This window comes from Copadichromis virginalis, linkage group LG19, assembly GCF_057382275.1.
Source record: "Copadichromis virginalis isolate Kocher_CV1m ecotype Utaka linkage group LG19, C_Virginalis_male_GT1.1, whole genome shotgun sequence".
Taxonomy (NCBI): Eukaryota; Metazoa; Chordata; class Actinopteri; order Cichliformes; family Cichlidae; genus Copadichromis; species Copadichromis virginalis.
The window spans coordinates 32,254,691-32,273,538 of record NC_140636.1 but is presented as its reverse complement, the minus strand read 5'-3'; the positions used below and the strand labels follow the sequence as shown (position 1 = coordinate 32,273,538).

General features: G+C 41.5%; 1 protein-coding gene and 1 non-coding gene across 2 annotated transcripts in view; both read right to left on the bottom strand.

Moving 5' to 3' along the window:
• ltk (leukocyte receptor tyrosine kinase) overlaps positions 1-18,848 on the bottom strand; it is a 70,632-nt gene that overhangs the window by 7,629 nt on the left and 44,155 nt on the right. The window contains exons 9-22 of the mRNA XM_085442685.1: positions 18,654-18,814; positions 18,202-18,296; positions 16,981-17,052; positions 16,418-16,592; positions 15,958-16,108; positions 15,629-15,757; positions 15,149-15,305; positions 11,779-11,964; positions 10,975-11,073; positions 6,215-6,379; positions 5,934-6,047; positions 2,486-2,672; positions 2,293-2,383; positions 1,837-1,901 (exon numbers count right to left, since the gene is read on the bottom strand). Of these exons, the coding sequence (XP_085298811.1) occupies positions 1,837-1,901; positions 2,293-2,383; positions 2,486-2,672; positions 5,934-6,047; positions 6,215-6,379; positions 10,975-11,073; positions 11,779-11,964; positions 15,149-15,305; positions 15,629-15,757; positions 15,958-16,108; positions 16,418-16,592; positions 16,981-17,052; positions 18,202-18,296; positions 18,654-18,814 (1,847 nt within the window). The remainder of the gene's footprint in view (positions 1-1,836; positions 1,902-2,292; positions 2,384-2,485; positions 2,673-5,933; positions 6,048-6,214; positions 6,380-10,974; positions 11,074-11,778; positions 11,965-15,148; positions 15,306-15,628; positions 15,758-15,957; positions 16,109-16,417; positions 16,593-16,980; positions 17,053-18,201; positions 18,297-18,653; positions 18,815-18,848) is intronic.
• On the bottom strand, positions 1,598-1,670 carry trnak-uuu (transfer RNA lysine (anticodon UUU)). Its single transcript has one exon. It is a non-coding gene; the product is annotated as a tRNA-Lys (tRNA).

Below are 18,848 nucleotides of genomic sequence, written 5' to 3'. Positions count from 1 at the left end.
TGACTTTGACGTCCTTAAATATACATTGATGGTAACAAGAAAGTACAATTGTTAGGTTTTAAGATTTAATAAATAATAAAAACAATCTGGTCCTCATGAGGTCTAAAAAATAATTTAAATACAACCTCAAAAACCATCAGAACAACACATGTTAATGCAGTCGTTATGTATTTAACAAAAACTAAGCCAGAATGAAGAAGCAGAGTGTGAAAAATCAAGCGCACCCCATGATTCGACTCTCCAATTGTTGTGGAGGAATTCTTTCCTTTACACTCTGGATGTCAAACTTGTTTACATCATACAGCGAAGGTATGGATGCATGCATTTGTACGTGTGGTAAAATTGCTGCTTATTTGTGTGTGGATTAGAGCATGTGCTTGTGACTCTTGTGACACATCTGTAAATCTTAGTTTAGCTATATAAAGGAGTTCACGGTCAACTCCTTTGAATGACCGCAAGGTGCCGAGGTCCTGTGACCGCAAAACAAAACCTTTCCAAACCTTTCTTTAGTCTTAGTCTACAAAATGTAACTAAAGTGTAGCTCTTGGATTTTTTGCCGTTATTCTGAGCGCTGGAGGGTCTGAGCTTGGGTTGAATTTACTGGGATGTCTGTCACGGTCCGCTGTGACAGACCGTGTGGAGAGTGCGTGGAGGACTCAGGTGCGGACACGAGTGACACGGGAGTAAACTTTAAACAAAAGCGAGCCTTTTATTGTGGCTGGTAACGCAAGAGAAACAAACAAGAATAAGGGCAGCTCAAAAGCAATAACTAAACAGAAACCTAAACTGGGAATGAACTAAGGTAAGGCTATGAATACAACAGACCGGGCATGGAAACATGGAGGGTGGGAACACAGACGACGCGACACAAACTGTAAGAAACACAGAGACTAAATACACATGAGGGATGATCAGGGGAAGTGGCCACACATGGGAACGCAGCTGATATACATGAACTTAACGACAGGACAGGAGGAGTGAAACTGAATACACTGACAGTGAATGCAGGCCTTCAAAGTAAAACAGGAAACATGGGACATGAACCGGGGAGACGTAGTACAGGGGGAGGTGACAGACGCGACAGCATGAACTTGACAATACAAGACACACAGACATAAACACACGAAGGGCAAGGGAGGCTTGATACAAGGGTAACATAACTACAAAAGGACTGGACTACCTTAAAGAACCTAAACAATCAATAAACATCAAAATAGACTAAACACAAAACACTGGGTCGCACGACCCAGGACCATGACAGATGTCCACTCCTGGGAAGATTGGCAGAAGTTTGCGACTTAATTTTTCACACGCTGCTTCTGCATTTTGGCTTAAATTTTGTTAAATAAATAATCACACTGTGTCATATTGTCATATCTTGCCTCTTTTTTAGTGTTTATTTTTTTAAATCTCATTAATGATAAACTTATTATACAACTACAAAAAAGTCTCAATTTTCAATCAGCCAGAATACAAGTATTTAAAACTGTCACTTGCTGACTGAGGGATGGACCTGTAAATAGAGTAGACTTTAACAAAATCAGACGGGAAATCATAATACTTTATTAACACCTAAGGAAATTAGGTAAACTAAGCACGCCTGAACAGGGACTTGAACCCTGGACCCTCAGATTAAAAGTCTGATGCTCTACCGACTGAGCCACCCAGGCCTGAGCAACCCCCGCTAGAAACCAATTAACGTCACACATTTTCCTGAGCTCAAAATTTACCCCTGCAGACACGATTGTCTTTGAGGGACAATTCTTGTGTGTGTGTGTGTGTGTGTGTGTGTGTGTGTAATGCACAAAGGAAGTGTATGGTTGCTGTCTCGTGCACCTCATAATCAGAGCCTCCATCAGGAAATCCATTTCATCCTGCTCGGAGCAGATTTCTGGTAGAGTCTGCAGAATAGAAAGAGAATTTGAGTGTGTGCTACTTTTAAGGGGAAATATAAATTTTCAGACCTAATCAGCAGAGCATTGTAAGCAGGTAACCCCATGCGGTGCTCTCTCTGCTTTTTTGCTTTTCCCTTTTTAAACTGTGTGCCTTTTAAAGCATCTTATCCAGGGACGCTGAGCAAATCTGCATTCTTCTTTTTTAGTCATTTTGTGCTGCAGTCTTTGCACAACATAAGAAAAGCCAACAATCATTTTGTAAGTGAAAGCATCTCCATGACCTTTAGCTCTGAGAAGCAGAAGCACCACTTATGGGATTATAAGTACGGAACATACATGCGAGGTGTCATTGTTAAACATTTAAGTGCAAATATTTAAGAAAATATGAGTGGCTGACCTTTATGGCCACCTGCATAGCACTGCCATCACCACTCATCCCCAGAACTTGACCTTCATAGACTTCACCGAAGGCTCCGTGACCAAGGGCCCTAAAGAGGAGAGAAAACACAACGAATGAAACGAAGGCACACGTTTGGTGGAGAGCAGAAGCTTAAACTGGCACTCTAACATTGAGTCCGCTTGTGTCATACCTCAGTAGGGTGATGTTCTTGCGTGGCACTTCCTTCAGCTCACTGAACGAAGCGGCTTTGCCGGTGAAAAAGTAGTTTGGGTTGTAGTCCGTCATGATGGTGGAGGAACGGATTTTGCTCAGCTTATACTCGGGACTCTGAAGACGCCCCCTCACTGCATGCAGGTCGTTCTTTTTGCGGTACCACACTGCAGAAAAAGACGAGGCAGAGGGACGAACAAGCTTGTTATATTAAAGAGTCGACAAACCCTTGACAAAAATTATCAGCAAACTTTAATCAGGACCCTACAAGTGCATGTAAGTGGCAGAAGGATCTTCCTGACCATCTGTCTGAATGTAGGAGCGGCAACACAAGGAGGGATCAAGCCACATCTCAATAACTTTTTCCAATCCTAAAACAACATTCTTAGTGGGAATAAAGCTATAAAAATATGGCAAAAAGGGCTTCATTTTTGTTCTTAAAGAATACTCCACCAATTCTGCATAGCACTTCTCCAACACTGGAGTTCTACCTCTTCAAACACCACCCTCAGTATGGATCTGTAATTCACACGTTATGTTATGTTAGTAGCAGTTATTGAAGCCTCAAGCAGAGACGATGAGCTGCCTTCAGAAGTCAAGTGAGCTGGCTTCTTTCTAAAGCCACTAACCTAACTGACATGCATGTGGGATGGCCTCTCCTTGGTTACTGCTCCTATACTGTCTGTGCCAGTGAGTTTGGACTCACCCGCCATGGAGGCAGCCCATGTCCCCGATGCAGGTTGGTAGTCTGCCAGGGAGGGGGGGCGTTGCGTGCAGGTAAGAGGTGCCGTCGAGCCATCGCCCGGTGCAGATGCTAGGGACTCAGGAGTTGGGATAAGGGGAGTTTTAAGGAGGAGAAGCAGGAGAAGGAGGAGGAGGAAGAGGTGGGGGTGAAGGACATGGGGCGCCCAGGGAACAGACTACCTCCCTGCATGGGGGAGAGCTCAGGTAAGGAGACACCATTAACCTGAAGCGTGTGTGTACGTTCATTGCCTTTTTTAAAAAATTAAACACGCTCCAGTAAAAACACCCCATCCTCCCCAAATATGTATTTTTTAAAAGCAGATGTTATAAAAATGAATGTCATCAGCCTTTGTTTAGGAACTGATTTATTTAAGAGCAAGTGCACACATTTACACACAATGCAGTTAGTGTTCCATTTTGCATATAGTGGCCCAGTACGCACCACTAGTAGCACCGCCGTATCTGCAATTATCGTCTGTCAGATTACACTCTGATAAGCTGATTGCGGGGTTGTATTTATGCTTAATTACACCGAGCTCAAACTTTCTTAAGGAAGAACTTCACAGCAGAAATGCAGACTGCAGTCTTTTATCCTAAAAGGACATTTATCTGATGAATAACTCGCCTCTTCCAGCTCTCACACGTCGCTTTTCACCAAGTCCGCCGCACTTTATCGACATATTCTCTCACTTCTGCTGACAGAAAACCAACCACATCCAACATAAATCGCCATCTTTTAATGGTCAGCCATTAGCACTTACTGATAACAAAAAAATAGAAACACTCGACTCCATCAGAGCACTGTTTCACTGCACTGTGTGCGTTAAGGGTGTCATTTAAAATGGGAGGTTAAACGTTTCATGCTAAGCTATCATGAGATATAAGGGATTCAGAATAAAGCTTGTGGCGAAACGGAAATTTGAGGGGGGAGTGTGAAGGTGGAGGTCACCACATAAATTTTCAAATACCTTCTGCTTCAGGCTCGGCTGGAAAACAGACATTATTCTGCTCGGATTTCATTGCCAGGAGGTGAAATGTCCACATTACTCTTAAATCTGTAAGAGTTACTCCATATCGCTTTCCTTACAGGAGGTTTTTACATGCATTACTTCATTAAAAAGTCCCAACTGTTTGGTCATGCCTGGTTTTCTTGTCAGGCTGCTTTAAACCCCCGGGGAGCTGGGAGTGTAGCTGTTATTCTGCAGGAAGTCAGCGCAGCGCCGATTCCTCCAGAGGCTCTGACACAAAGTTTACTCTCATCAATTCGCGCTGTGGGAAAATAGCTGAGCTTTGCTTAATATTTGAGTTTTCAGTGAGGTCATGAAAAGGACAACAGAGAGAGAGAGAAAGAGAACCTGCTATACACGCACACCTTTACAAAGCTCTTGTTAGAGGATTCCCTTCTCATAAAGTCTGCAGCACACAGTTGTCACAAAAGGTGACAAAGGTGCTCCGAGTGTTATTAGCTGTATAATCCCTCACTGTCCTACATTACTGGAAAATGACTCCACGTGTTGTTAAAACTGTATTTGTATAAAGTGTCTGGAGTTAATCAAACGAGATTTGGTATACAAAAGAAGGCACTTAACAGTATATTTTGCATAGCAGCCTTTGAGACCATGTTCATTGTCAAAATGTGGTTGTCTCAGAATCCCTCTCTTCTTTCTTGAGCTTCCTGTTTTAAGTGTGGTTGCTACAGAGTAGTTAAATTAAAGCTATACAAATGTAATGGTTAATTCCCTAATTACTCCTATTTTAGCATTTTACAGCCTGCCTGACCATCTGATTGTCTCAAACCCGCAGCCTACAAGAGAAACTCTGGTAACCTTGTCGCTCAGCAAACAAGGACCTACTTATTCTAATACTCCATATCATTGCACTTTGTGTGGATAGCATTTAACACTTTTAAAGAGGAACAATTTCTGCTCTATCCTCTTATCACGGAGTCGATGCCCGTGGGTTCAGCTCAACTCACGCTTGTCGCTGCGCGCTTCTCAAAATGACAAAAAAGGCTAATCTCTTATCACAGTTCTTCATTTTCAAATACTGTTGTAATCTTCATGTCTGTATAATCACTTCTGTGTTTGTTTTTTAGTTTTTTACAGACAATAAATTATAACAGCTGACATTTACCGCTACAGAAACCCACTCATACTGAAAGAAACTTAAATGTCAACTCTTTCTGCTTGTGCTTTTTTTATAATCAGCATTTTTTTTAGAATGAATTCATGCAGCGAGACACTTACAGCACGTCTCGAAAATGGTTCATGCTTCCACGAGAGCAATCGTTCCACTGCAGGCACTGAATACAGCATATAAACAATACGGTATTTAACAGTCACCTCTTTATCGCCTCTCATCAGCAAAATAGTCTAGTTTCACCTATTTATACTGTATATACATACAGCCAGAGAAAAGAGAGCGTTACCTGGAATGAGTGCTTGTAATGAGTGTTCATACTGTGCTCACTGTCAGCGTCTAATAATTCACAACCATATCTTTGCCATCGCTCCTTTAGTCATCTTCCGCACAGCCAGCGAAGGGCATTTAAACCAACATTTATCAAAGTTGTTTCTGTTTCTGTTATTAGTAACATCTGGAAGCATCTGCGTGTCCCAGCTGTGCTCACAGCCGGTGGAAGGTGGAGGGCACAGACTGCGCACAGAACTGGAGGAGTCTCTTACTGAGGATGACGCCGGCGCAGACCAGTGCAAAGCCGCTGGCGACGGTGGAGACCACAACAGCCAGGATCAGGGATGTCGGCATCGGGACCGGTAGAGTCGGGCTTTGATGAGTCGCTGGAGGGGTGGAGCAGAGATGGTCAATTAGTGTTTGTTAGCTGCTTAGATGGGAAAGAATTGTGAGGGATTAAACGTGTCATTAAAACTAACATTAAAACAAAACGTCTGACATATCATGGCTCACAAGTAAAAGCAAGACCGTTTGCTGGGTTTTACAGACATACTTGGAGGCCTAGAACATGTAACGTTGTCAGTGTCCAGGACTTCATCATCATCATCACAGAGGCAGAGGATGAGGTGAGTATCTGCTTCTCGTTTGCAGCTCTGCGTCTGACAGTGGCTGCAGTTCAGCTGCACCTTGATCTCACACTCACCGTGACTTTCCATTGCTAGAAAGAAGACAGGAAATAAACACAAACATCAAAAGGAAAATTATTTGTTAGAGAGTGAGGGGATGAAACCAACACACATTTAGCTCTGCAGCCTATTCATCTGTGCCATAGAGGGAAAAAGACATCTGTAGCACAGAGAAACAAGCTTTAGTATAGCAGGTTTTGGCTATAAAATGAAAGCCACACTGCTCCTTTGTTGCCCAGTAAATTCCAACTAGACCACCAAACTAAAAGGTAATCCTTAAACAAAAACTCCCACAAAACAGAGTACATAAAACTGTGTTTTTTTTAAATGAAAGCACAATTGTGACAAATTAAAGAATAAGTAGATGGAGATGATCCAGATAGTACTTTGATCTTTCCATGACACTATAAAATCAGACTTGTTATTGTCCTAACACATCACATGTCAAAAACATCTTGTGCTTGTGATCAAATAGCTTTTTAATACATTCATAACCCCCACCTCTCTCCCTTTCCAAAAGAAGTGGGACACTCTGTAAAATTCTGCAACTACAGCAGTGGGTCTTCTTGGTTCCCAAGCTTTTACAGAGTGTTTACAGAGTGTTAAATGATGAGATGATGCAACAAAGTGGTAAACGTGTTGCTGGCCTCAAATTCAAAATGAGCACATAAAATAAAAACAAAAAGAAGACAATTTCTCAACATCTGATGGGTTGCCTTGGTGAGTTATAGCCCATGGTCCTGGCTCTCCAACCAGTTATCTTGAATTTGTGTTGGACTTATTATCCGTTTCTTTGGAACTAGAAGATTTTCATGTTCTAGTTCTTGATTAATGACTCTTGACTTTAGTATTCATTGGTGCCCTTGAATTTTGTTATTTATATTTCTTCTTCTTGGTTCTTGTTCAATTATGTTAGATCCCTTTTTGTGTCTGTCCTAGTCGTGTCTCTCTTTGGCCTGTCTCTGTGGTTGTCTGGTCGAGTTCCCGTAATCATCACTAATCTTTGTGTTTCGTCTTTTTGGGTCCCCATTGTGACATGGCTGGACGTCTGGTCCTTGTGTCAAGTTAACATGTCTTAGTCTGGTTCTCAGTATGTGAGTTAGTTCCTATTTTATTTTGATTGTCGTGTTGTGTACGTCATGTACAGTTTTTCTTCCCCTGTCTTGTTAGATTCTGTTCAGCTGTGCTTCCAGGTGTGTCCACTCTCCTCTTGTGTCTATAACATCTGCATCTCCCTCTGTTCTTTGTTGTGCTCTCCCTCTTAGTGTGTGAGTTTCTGTTGGTCTCATTTGCCTCTTGTTAGTTTATGCTTATCCTGCTCCTGTTTTTCTTTCTGTTTACCTTGCCTGTTATCAGCTAAATAAAACGGATTTTGAGTTTATTTCTGTCTGTTGAACCCTGCGTTCAGTCCACTCTCTGCCACATGTGTGTTCCTTTTACAGAAAATGATTGTAATACATTCAGGTTTTCTGTTTTGTTTTAAACACATATTTTTACATTATCAGTGCATGTGTACACTACACCATCTACATATATGGTGGATATGAAAATGACATGATGTTACACATCTGAAAATCTGATGAAAATCTCCTGGTAAACAGGTGCTAAGGCTGCCTACAAAAGTCAGACAAACGTTGGTAAAAGTGTGTCCCACTGCTGCTGAAGTGTGTTGCTGGCATTAATATGTTATATTAAGTTAAATATTATATATATATATATATAATTTGAAACTAATAAAGGATTTTAATTATTGGAAAACAATTACTGCAAATTTATGCATACAGTACAGCAGAGCTGCATTTTTTTAATGTTCTTTCTATAATTAGTTTAATTGATAAACTATATTGTGACGTAGGAAGAGCCTCGCTGTTTTAATGATGCAGTTTTCTAACAGGAAGAAGAATAGGGCTTCTCCATGTGTCCTCGATTTATTAAACTCATCCTTCAATTAAAGCGAGAGATCATTTAACTACATCACAGAGAAAAATGCATTTGCCTTGAAATTTAATTATTATAATAATGTCTCTCTCTCTCTCTTTTTCCCCCCTGATCATGCTTTGAATGTGTTTCATGTTGCAGACCCCGACATTGTGTTTTAAAGTGGCATGGCACACTGCATAAACAACAAAGTCTTTCACATGAGAATGGAGGCCTGTCTGTTGGCGCCGAAGGCAACAGGCTGCATGACGCTGTGAATTAGCCACTTTCCTCTTCCTCCCACTGAATAATGAGAATCAGATGGGCTGTTAGTTTCAACAAAAATAGGAAAAAAATAAGCCCATATATTCATGAGAATATACTCCTAAATGTTCATACAAACAGATAGAAAAGCAATTAACACACAAACACATATCCTTGCACACCTTTCTGAGGACTTGTCCTTGATATACAGGTAGTGCATTCCCTAGTTAATCCCCTAGTCTAAACTAAACCATCTCATCACAACTGATTGCCCAACCCTAACCCAAACAGCCACTTCTGCTTGTGGGATCCAGCATTTTTGGTCCTCACAAAGCTGCTGAACCCTGCATGTACTGTGGTCTCCTGGATTTGTGACCCCACAAATATAGTTCAAAGCAAACTTAGACAAAAGCACACCGAGAGACATTGACTGGTTTAGCTGTTAGAAGTATTACATGAACCTGAGGATTCGTCATTTGAGATTCACATTGCTGTCACAAAAACACAATGCATGGTGCTATCTTAGACCAACACATACTGAGCCTGCAGTTTGTAGCCTTATTTATGGCATTAAACATTAATCACACACTAATCAGGCAATGACCTCTGTTCTATGGGCTCAAATTGTGGTCATAAATATTTTGTACTTGTAAATCAGGTTTGTACGGAGCCCCGCAGGGGACATGGGAGAAAAAAAAATTAAGACTTTTGCGAGATCTCGCAAACCTTTTGTGAGATCCCAAGTTTGTTTTGCGAGATCTCGCAAAAGTTGAATTCCAACAACAACAGCTACTTAGTTGTAATATTACTCTTTCTGGGTCACAAAATACACTTTTAAGATATTTTGAGGCGTGAATGTAGTTGTGTAAACGTCAGATTTCTGCTCGGTTTACAAGACATCACATATTTGCAAAAGTGCTCCGACGTTTTCGGAGATGTATGAAACTTTTGCGAGATTTCGCAAAAGTTTTGCGAGATCCCGAGTTTGTTTTGCAAGAAGCTAGGTCCCCTTACTTTCAGCAGATGTTGAAATGATAAAGTTGTGGTATGTCAGTGGTTAGAAATACCAATATTACTTTAGGATTAGTTTAACACAAAGTCAGGGCTGACCCAGAACCATTGCTGTGAGTCACAGTGCGCAGCATGTGCTGCTAATGCTAACTAAAAGCAAAGGATCCAGAATTTGTTGCGCTGGCTGCTGAGCTCTGTGGGCTTTTGCAGCAGCTCTACCTGTACTAGATGCACCTGCTCCTTGTCGTTTCTATCTCTGACTTTGTCCTCTACAAGAGTTTCTGTTTTTTTTGCTGGTTCTTCAAATGTTCAATAAAAACATGTATGATAATTCATAACGAAGAAAGCTTTGTAAGTATCCCCACTAGTGAAGACTGTCATTTCCACAACACTGCCCCCCCCTCCCGCTCACGGAGGTTCGCAGCGCTGTTGAAAAGGTTCAGGAGGTCCCTGTATTAAGCACGTAAACCTGTGACACAAAAATCACCAAACTCAGACCACCACAGACTGTTTTCCTTCGTGGTGATGAAGGAAAACGCTGGGCTGGCATGAAAAAGGGCATTTATTCCCTTCAAGAACCTGCAGTTCAAAAAAGCACCCCGCCAACAGCCAAACCCATCTGTTCTCTGATTGGATAGTTAAATTTGTGATTGACATGACATTGGCCAATCAGATGAAAGGAAGAAAAATAGGGTCAAAATTCGTACTTGAAACTTGAGTGCAGACTTTCTCACGTATTTTTGTCCACACACAAATCTTTTTTACAAACACACAAATTCTTTTTACACATACAAATCCTGATTTACACGTACAAAATATTTATGACCACAATTTGAACCCATACTGTTCGCTGATGACATTTTTGGTAAATATCTGAGCGCACGCAGAGATTTTCATTACAGAGTTGTGTCTGTTTTTAATACAGTGTCGCCCGGGGGCCGAGCGAGCACAGCGAGTCGGTGTTGGTTTGGCCTTACATAGATATTATTAAACCGTTTAACGATGAACTCATGAGCGTGGGAATTTCCTGTTACTAGCAAACTTTTACTTTAGCTCTGCTGTTTTCCATTCTACTTTGCTGGAGTCTTCCTCTTAACTCTAGCATGATCACACAATTTTAAACCTATGCCAAGGTGCTACATGCTTTCAGCTGCATCTCATTGGCTTTATTAGCTGATAAAGTATGAAGCACTTGGTCTTTCTTGCTTTACTCTATTTAGTACTTGAATAAGCACTCAAATCTGATCTTGTACAAAGACTTGTACAAAACGTTTTAGCGAATCATCCAGTTATAACCTTCTGAAAAATATTCAGTAGCATCTCAAGGTTTCCATCTGGGAATGGTATTTGCTCTTTTGCGTCCTGTATCCTCCGCTAATCTCTTAAAACCTCTCGATATAAAGATGCAGGAGTAGGGTGCCACGCTCAGTCTCACCTGCCAGAGGCTGCAGAAAAATCTCTCCCATCGGGTGAATAAATGAAATTCCATTCTGACCATCAGCTGTGATGTCATCTGTCAATGCAGCATCGCCTCCTGTCAAAAACAAACCAACAAAAATAATAGTAATAACTTTAACTCTTGTCTAAACGACAGTTTTCTTTTGATGTAAAATATGATTATCAAGGCAAAAAAAATACCTTAATCCTAACTCAAATCTAGTTCTTAACACTGCTTGCAACAGTGGAAATTGTACATGAATGTTACACTAAAAATGAAGAACAGATTGCTGGCACAGAAGTAATGAATCAAGCTGAGCAGTATTTTCAGCAGACTGCAGTCAAAATAACCCACAATCAGCTGATACTCCTCTATGCATTCAGTCATCGAACCTCACAAAGAAGTTCGATGACTGAATGCATTTGCTTTAGCCTTCCAACAGTTTTTACTCTCTTGCATGTCCCTCTGAAGCCCTGTCAGCTCTGAGTTATAAATGTTAATCTGCAGAGTAGAGTACTATACAAAGGACAATGAAGATGAGCTGCCAGGAAGAAGAGGAGAGAAGAAGAAGTCCATAGAGTAGATTCATGGATGTAGCGAAGGAGCACATGCAGAGGGTTGGTGCGAGAGAGAACAAAGCTAAGGGGACAAAGTGAGATAGATGCAACAAGTCCTTTGTGGTGACCACTAAATGGAGTCTGAAGAAGAAAAAGAAGTACAGGAGTAGGGTAGTAGTGCCAAGTAGCTGACTAAAAATTTAGTCTGGGTTGAAATAACAATATGATGACAAAATACGGTTACCTCTGTATCCTCCTCCACCTCCTCCAGCTGTGCACGCACCGCCTCCTCCTCCAAACCCTCCGAAGGTCGACCAGCTGAGCTTAGACAGCGCCAGGGGGCATGAAGATCCCCCCTCGGCACCTTCCACCAGGGATCTGCCAGCCATCAGGTGAGAACTTGAACTATCTTTCCAGCCGCCACCTCCACCTTTAAGGGAAACAAAACAAAGTCATTCACTGTTACAAGAGCTACTTTGGGAGCATTGCACAAGGTTGTAAAACACGGTTCGTGTGTTTGATGTTTGCTGCAGTGAAAAAACTCACCGACTGAGAACAACGAAAAAATGAGTTGCCATTAAAAATTAGTTTAATAAGGGTTCATAAAATAACCTGAAGGCTTACACTGTTGCTGTAATGTGAGCGAGCCAGCTTTGATTTTAAAAGGGTACTCGGGAGATTTCGAAATTATACGCAGGCCAAAGTATCCTGACTTTTAGGCCCCGGTGTGGATCAAGATCCAAAAACAGGCTCTCTGTCATAACTTTGCATTTACCAAACCCAAATCAGGTTGTATGGCTGATATCTTTTAGGCAGCTTTTTCAGACTTGACAAGGGTCTCTAAAGAGTAACTATTTTCACACTTCATGACTACTAAATGAATGTTTTTATGTTCTGCTCGGGTTACACTGAGATTCTTTGCAGTCTGGATATAAGCACAGACACAGTCATCAGTGAGGTTTTATGGAGTATCTACAGCCACCAATGTGTGTAGTGTCTGTTGTGAGCTCGTCTCCGCTGTCACAAATTAGGCCCTACTTTCGACTGGTGATTCAGCATATTGAGTCAGCGGTGGAGGCAATCAGTGAGAGAGCTGTCTGTCTGTTAAGCCAGAAGGCACACTTTAAAGACAAATAAGTTCAGTCTTGTTTAGACTATAATTGAGAAGGTCAGAGCAAATCCACTCGGATGTGGAGCGTATCAAATATAGAAATGAGGGAGAAGTTTTAGCACAGGGCTTTTGATTTTTCCGGCTGTTTTTTGTTCTGTTGTTGTGTTTCTTTGTTTCCATTCGCAGGCAGCTGGTGGGTGGACAAAGGGTCAAGAGTAAAGCGTCAGCTATTCGGTCGCCATAAAAAATGTTAAAACTGAAAGGAGACTTTCCGCCCATCCACTTATACAGCAACAATGTAGCTATACTGCAGCTTTGTTTTGGGCATGAATTTAACCTTTGACTGCACCAAAGTGAACTGATGAATACAGAGACGCCTCGCAATGAATAAAAAGAGTTAACGGGTTCAACCATCATCTCTAATCTACAAAGACGGGCAGATATAAGCAGGTTTCATACAAACAACATATCAAAGGAAGACAAGCTTCACTGAAAGATGCTCCTCTGCCCTTCAGAGGTCTTTGATCAGTGATAATATACTGTATATATAGGGCTTGTCTCATGTGGTGGCACTTTAAACATCAGCACACATGCAAACGCACGTAAACAGAAAGACCTCATCTGCTCAGTACTTCGAGCTGCAAACTTGCCCTGACACGCAGATCTTTATCTAAACAGTCTCTCAGAGGTTTCAATAAGATGAGTTGATAAACGGTTCTCGTTGAGTCTCGGCTGGTCAGAAGGGATTTACTGAGAATGTTCCAGCGAAAGAAGTGAATTCCAGATACATCCCATTATCCACAGGCCAAACACATGCATGCCAACCTGCGCCACCCTGTGTGTGTGAGAATACAGAACAAATAAATCCTCTCATATCTCCGGCTACCTTTTGGACAAATGAAATGCGTGCTTTGGTATCAGATGACACTGAATTCAGTCAGAACAACGTCTTCTCATCCAAAGTTTACAGCACGTCCTTTATAAGAAAATGAAACTTTTCTTTGAACATAAAGTGTAGAGGGTAATTTGTAACCAAAAAGAAAAAATACCCACAATTGCAGCTTTTAAAGTTAGGGAAGAAAGTATCTGGACAATGAAACAATTTTTGTAATTTTTCTTTTGTACACCTCCACAGTGGATTCTGAATCAAACAATCAAGATGTAATTGAAGTGCAGACTTTCAGCTTTAAATGAAGGGGTTTAACAAAAGTGCTGCATTGACTAGGAAAACATAAAAGGACAAACTAAGACAAGTTTACTTATGAGGACTGTTTTCAATACTTGGATGAAGTTCCTTTCCTTTTGCACACTTACAAAAGAAATGTCATTGCCCCAGAAATCTATGGATCCAACTTTATATTAAATTTCATACGCTGCTTTCTGTAATACATTTTTGTGTGTGCTGCTAAGTAAAAAAAACCCTGTTATGCAACAAACAATAGCATTCCATCTAACTAATTCTATTGAATCTAGTTTTTAGTAGGGAAAAATGCCAGGAACACTGATTCTGGAAAGCCGTTTCATTCTTTTACATAATTGAATAGAATATTTAATACTGTGGGCACAATAACAGTAACTTCATTTTCCTCAGTTATGCAAGGGTGGACGGAGTCATCTTAAAGTCAGACATCTCAAGATTTGAACACATCAAAGTGAAGTTATTTAGTGAGGAGTGACCTTTGTGGCCTGTATTGAACAAAGACTCACCCCTTATTAATTTCGTTTTTGCTAGGAAAATAACAAAATATTTGTAGTTGTTCATTGGAAACACATTATAGAGCAAATAGTTCAATTATAATGAGTTTGAAGGCAAATGTTTGGTACAACCACCTTTATTCGTTGACACAGAACTCTTTCGGGCTGCTTTCTTGTAATTTCCCTGGGCTCTTTGAAGGACATTCAAAGCTCTTCTTTGGATGTTGGATGCTTTTTGTTGCATTCACTGTCAAGATGAGTCCACACTGCTTCAATAATGTTGAGGTCTCAGCTCTGGGGGGACGAATCCATCACTTATAGTTATCGATTGTGTGTTTTTCTACCTCCATATGCTTTTACTGAATTTGCAGGGTATTTGGGATCAATGTCATGTTAAAAAATGAAGCCACTGCCAATCAGATGCTTTCCAGATGGTATTGGATGATCAAGATGTGATGGTACTTTCCTATGTTTCTAATTCTGCCAAAACCTCCACTGTGTTTCACAGATGGCTGTAGAAAGTTAATGTTGTACCTCACTCAATGATTCATTATTCCATTTGACGTTTTGCCATTGACTTTCAGTCCAGTTCTTGTATAATGTCGCATACCTCAGCTGTTTCTCCGTCTTTCCCTTCCTTAAGAATGGCTTCTTGATAGCCAGCCTTCCACTGAGACCATTTCTGATGAGCCTTCAGTGAACGGTAGATGACTCAAAAGAGGGGTACTTTTGGCATTTTTTATACATTAAACTAAAATAGCAGTTTTTGCAACAGGACGCTAGCAACAAAGAGCTTATATTACACTACCTGCTGCACCAGTTTGGCCATTGCTACTGGGAGCTTCGGTGCTGTTTTCATACTGCTCCAGTGGTATGTTGTCCAGACTGGACTCAGGGTCCTCCAGGTAGGCATTTCCTCCTCCACCAGCTGCGATCAGCAAGGGAACCAGCTCTCCATCCTCCTTCTGAAAAGACCACGCACGAGTAAATCTTTCAATTTAATTTATTTAAATGATGATGAACACTTTATATAAGCTACACAACAACTTTAGAAGTCCCAATGGTACAATAGATAAGAGCGATCATAAAAAAGTGAACCTCGTGCTAAAGTTCCATGCTGCATGCAGATATAATCGATCTATATTTAAATCTATGGATTAAAGAATGAAACACTGCTGAATCATTTCAAATGCTTATGTGCCACAGTGCTGTATCTTAACAATGCTATGCACACAAACCCAGAGAAAATGCACACAGTTCTGAAACAACTCAAAGTGTCTTCTGCTACCTTAAAGACGTACGTTGCTCCCCCTCCTCCGCCTCCTCCTCCAGCCCACTCTACACCAGCCTGCAGCTTGAGGTTGTCTTCAATCACAGATGACTCTCCGAGGCAGATCTTTTGGGTGTGAGGATTTCTCTAAAACATGTGGAAGATGGAAAATCAAGCTCCACAAGATTTAAAAAAAAAAGAAAAAGAAAAGTTGCAGAAACATGAACTTGGCATTAAAAAAGGAAAATCAGAATTTGGGACGCCGTCTCGTCTCTCCTCTTTAAGACATCCCACTCATCCCACATCAACAAATCCTTCCAGCCTGTTCTTACCCTCACTATACTCACCCCTGGGCATGCGTCTTCTCCCTGGTGTCCCACCAAGATGTAAAGCATATCTCCTTTTTCCAGAGGAAAGATGGCAGAAATAAAGACCCCATGGTTGCGTTTGTTGTGGTTTTTGGCTCCTTTTCCTCCTGCAGCCCCATAAGCAGAGATCCTGAGGGGGGATCATTGCAACAGAAGGAGATTTAATCCTTGGTCTTAAATGAAGTGCTTTTAGGCTTAGCCACGCACTGTATACCGTAATGGATAGCAAATACCTCATTACACTGAGCAAATGGCTGCAGATGTCTGTTGTAAAATGTGGATTATGAAATAGTTACCAGTGATCCTAATAATTCCTTATTATGAACTCACATCGTGTTAATGTGGCTAGGAATTACATGTGTGTATAATTTAACTACCAAAGTCCACTTTTTACAAAAACCGGTACATGTTCCCTGGCTCGGTATCACCAACCACTTACAGGTATCTGTTAGTAGCAGGCACCTTCCACATCTGAATTCCTTTCAAGTGTCCCTCCTTCCCCACGGTAACGTTGATATTTTTGTTCCTGTAAGTGCTGTCACACTGGGCTTGGGTTGGGCCCTGTGGTCCACTGGCACCGCATGATGTAAACCACCAAGTCATCAGAGAAACCTCTACAAAAGGCAATAGAGGGGGAAAAAATACTGCTTTTAGTTGTTTAATAAGCTGCAAAAACTATAACCATTTTCAAATTGTTATGTGGAGGGGGGGAAAGTACCAAAAGCATGAAAATCAGTAAACAGCTGAGATAAGATACACAGTAAAGAACAGATGCATACATATGGCACATCTATAAGAGTCACAGGTAATTGCATTAAGGAGCTGGCATGTAATTGCCGAACACAGGCTGGATTAAAAGCTTCTGGTTAGCTGTGATGAGTAAACAATTGACCACCTGGTGTGCAAATTGTGCAAACAGAATGGATTAAAGATGACACAGTAGACTGGGACACTTCAGAAATTCACACGCTATACAAGATAACTGCTGGAGCTGTGCACTACCTGAGGCCAAAGGCTCTGGAAGGGGGCTTAAGAAATCTTCAAAGTCGGTCGCGGGCAGCAGAAAGTTGAGATCTGATGGAGGGGAGGGGAAGCCAAAGTAAAGGTAAAGGCAGGGGAAGAAAAAAAAGAGAGGAGTCACAGTCACTCATCTGGATTTCACCTGATTATGAACTATATTTAGAATGAAAGTGGCACAGATTTCCTGAGAACAGGGCTACACCATGAAAACCTTTCTATCTTGGCAGTGTTTACCCACTGTGGAGCGTACAGACACGGGATTTTTGTCCGTTTATTGGTGGTAAAGGTTGTACGCTCCTCATTGCCAAGCCCTTAGGCAATGAGGAGCGTACAATGTCCGGCAGCCTCGCCTCTGTCAGTGCGCCCCAGGGTGGCTGTGGCTACAATGTAGCTTGCCATCACCAGTGTGTGAATGTGTGTGTGAATGGGTGGATGACTGGATATGTAAAGCGCTTTGGGGTCCTTAGGGACTAGTAAAGCGCTATATAAATACAGGCCATTTACCATTTACCATAACAAGAGCCGTTAAGGTCTTATAACCCTCTCGAACACAACAAGATCCCCGCATAGAGTGAGATCATAAATGTGATGGGCAGACTCATTATTCTGAATTATTGCTTTCTAAATTTACTCTAGAAACCTGATTTAAAGCCGAAGTCAGTTAGAAAATGTTCCGTCCTCGCCCAACTGCAGAAGCGCAACAGACAACTGCGCCTCCCTGGAGGCTTCAAACCATATTTCTCCTAAATCCCGCCGAAACAAAAACAGACCTTTTCATGTCTTTGTTATTAGCGTAGCACCATAGTGGCTTGTAAAAGTCTGCTCTCTACTTTGAGAATTAAAAGCTGAAGTGCAACAACACGGGAGCAGGAATGTTGGCACACACTGCTGTCGTACTGCGGCGCTACATTTGCAGCAAATCATGAAACGTCGGTTACCCACATGTCTCAGCCAATCAACTAAACGGGGCATCAAATGAATAGCTGAGGGCCGCTGTGGTGCTGAACAAAACACAGCAGTTGGGGAGGTTTCTCTGTGCTCCTCCCAAGCTCAGCCGCAGTTTGATTTCATAAAGTGCACCGATCATTATGAAAGCAAAGACTAAATATGCGGTAAAGCAAGACAAATGTGTGTTTTAGCCCTTGAGAACTTTTAAAGAAATCTGTATTGGCTTTACTTAATGGTTGTGTGATCTTAGCTTACCTGACTGGAAGCAGGCTGCTCCAAGTGCAATGTCATCTAGGGCAACGTCAGCATTGGAGCCTTGTCCCCACACAGCTGTCACTTTAACACGAAACCTGGAGCAATCAGAGAATTACAGTTGTCTTTTCTTATGAAAAAGCAGCAGGATTTCAATCCCAGCGAGTGTACTTAAAAGTAGGAGTGAAATCTCTTTTATTATGAGCACTAAATCTGATTACACATTCTTTAGATGAAAGGAGCAATTTTCCTTTTCTTATCACTGACCTAAAGCATGTACTCATCCCTAAGCTCCACTATCTCTGACAGGGGAAAACAAAGGAGAAAATGAAACTTTATGGAGCTCCATGGGAAAAAGAGGTGAGTAAACCTCAACGACACATCATCCCTTTAACACACGAGAGATCAGCCTTTATTCTTTCATTCCTCCCCCTGTTTGTTTTCCTCTTATGTACCCGTGATGAAGGTCAGTCAGTTCCAGGGCAACCGGTTCCCAGTTATCTTCGGCTTGACCATTCCTCTCCCAGACCGGTACCGCGGCGACTGTCCCGTTTTCCTCTATAGCCACTTGCAACGAGCCATTAAAATGACCACGCAGGTACAGAGAGAAATGCATCTACACAAACAGAGATGAAGATCATTAAGATTTT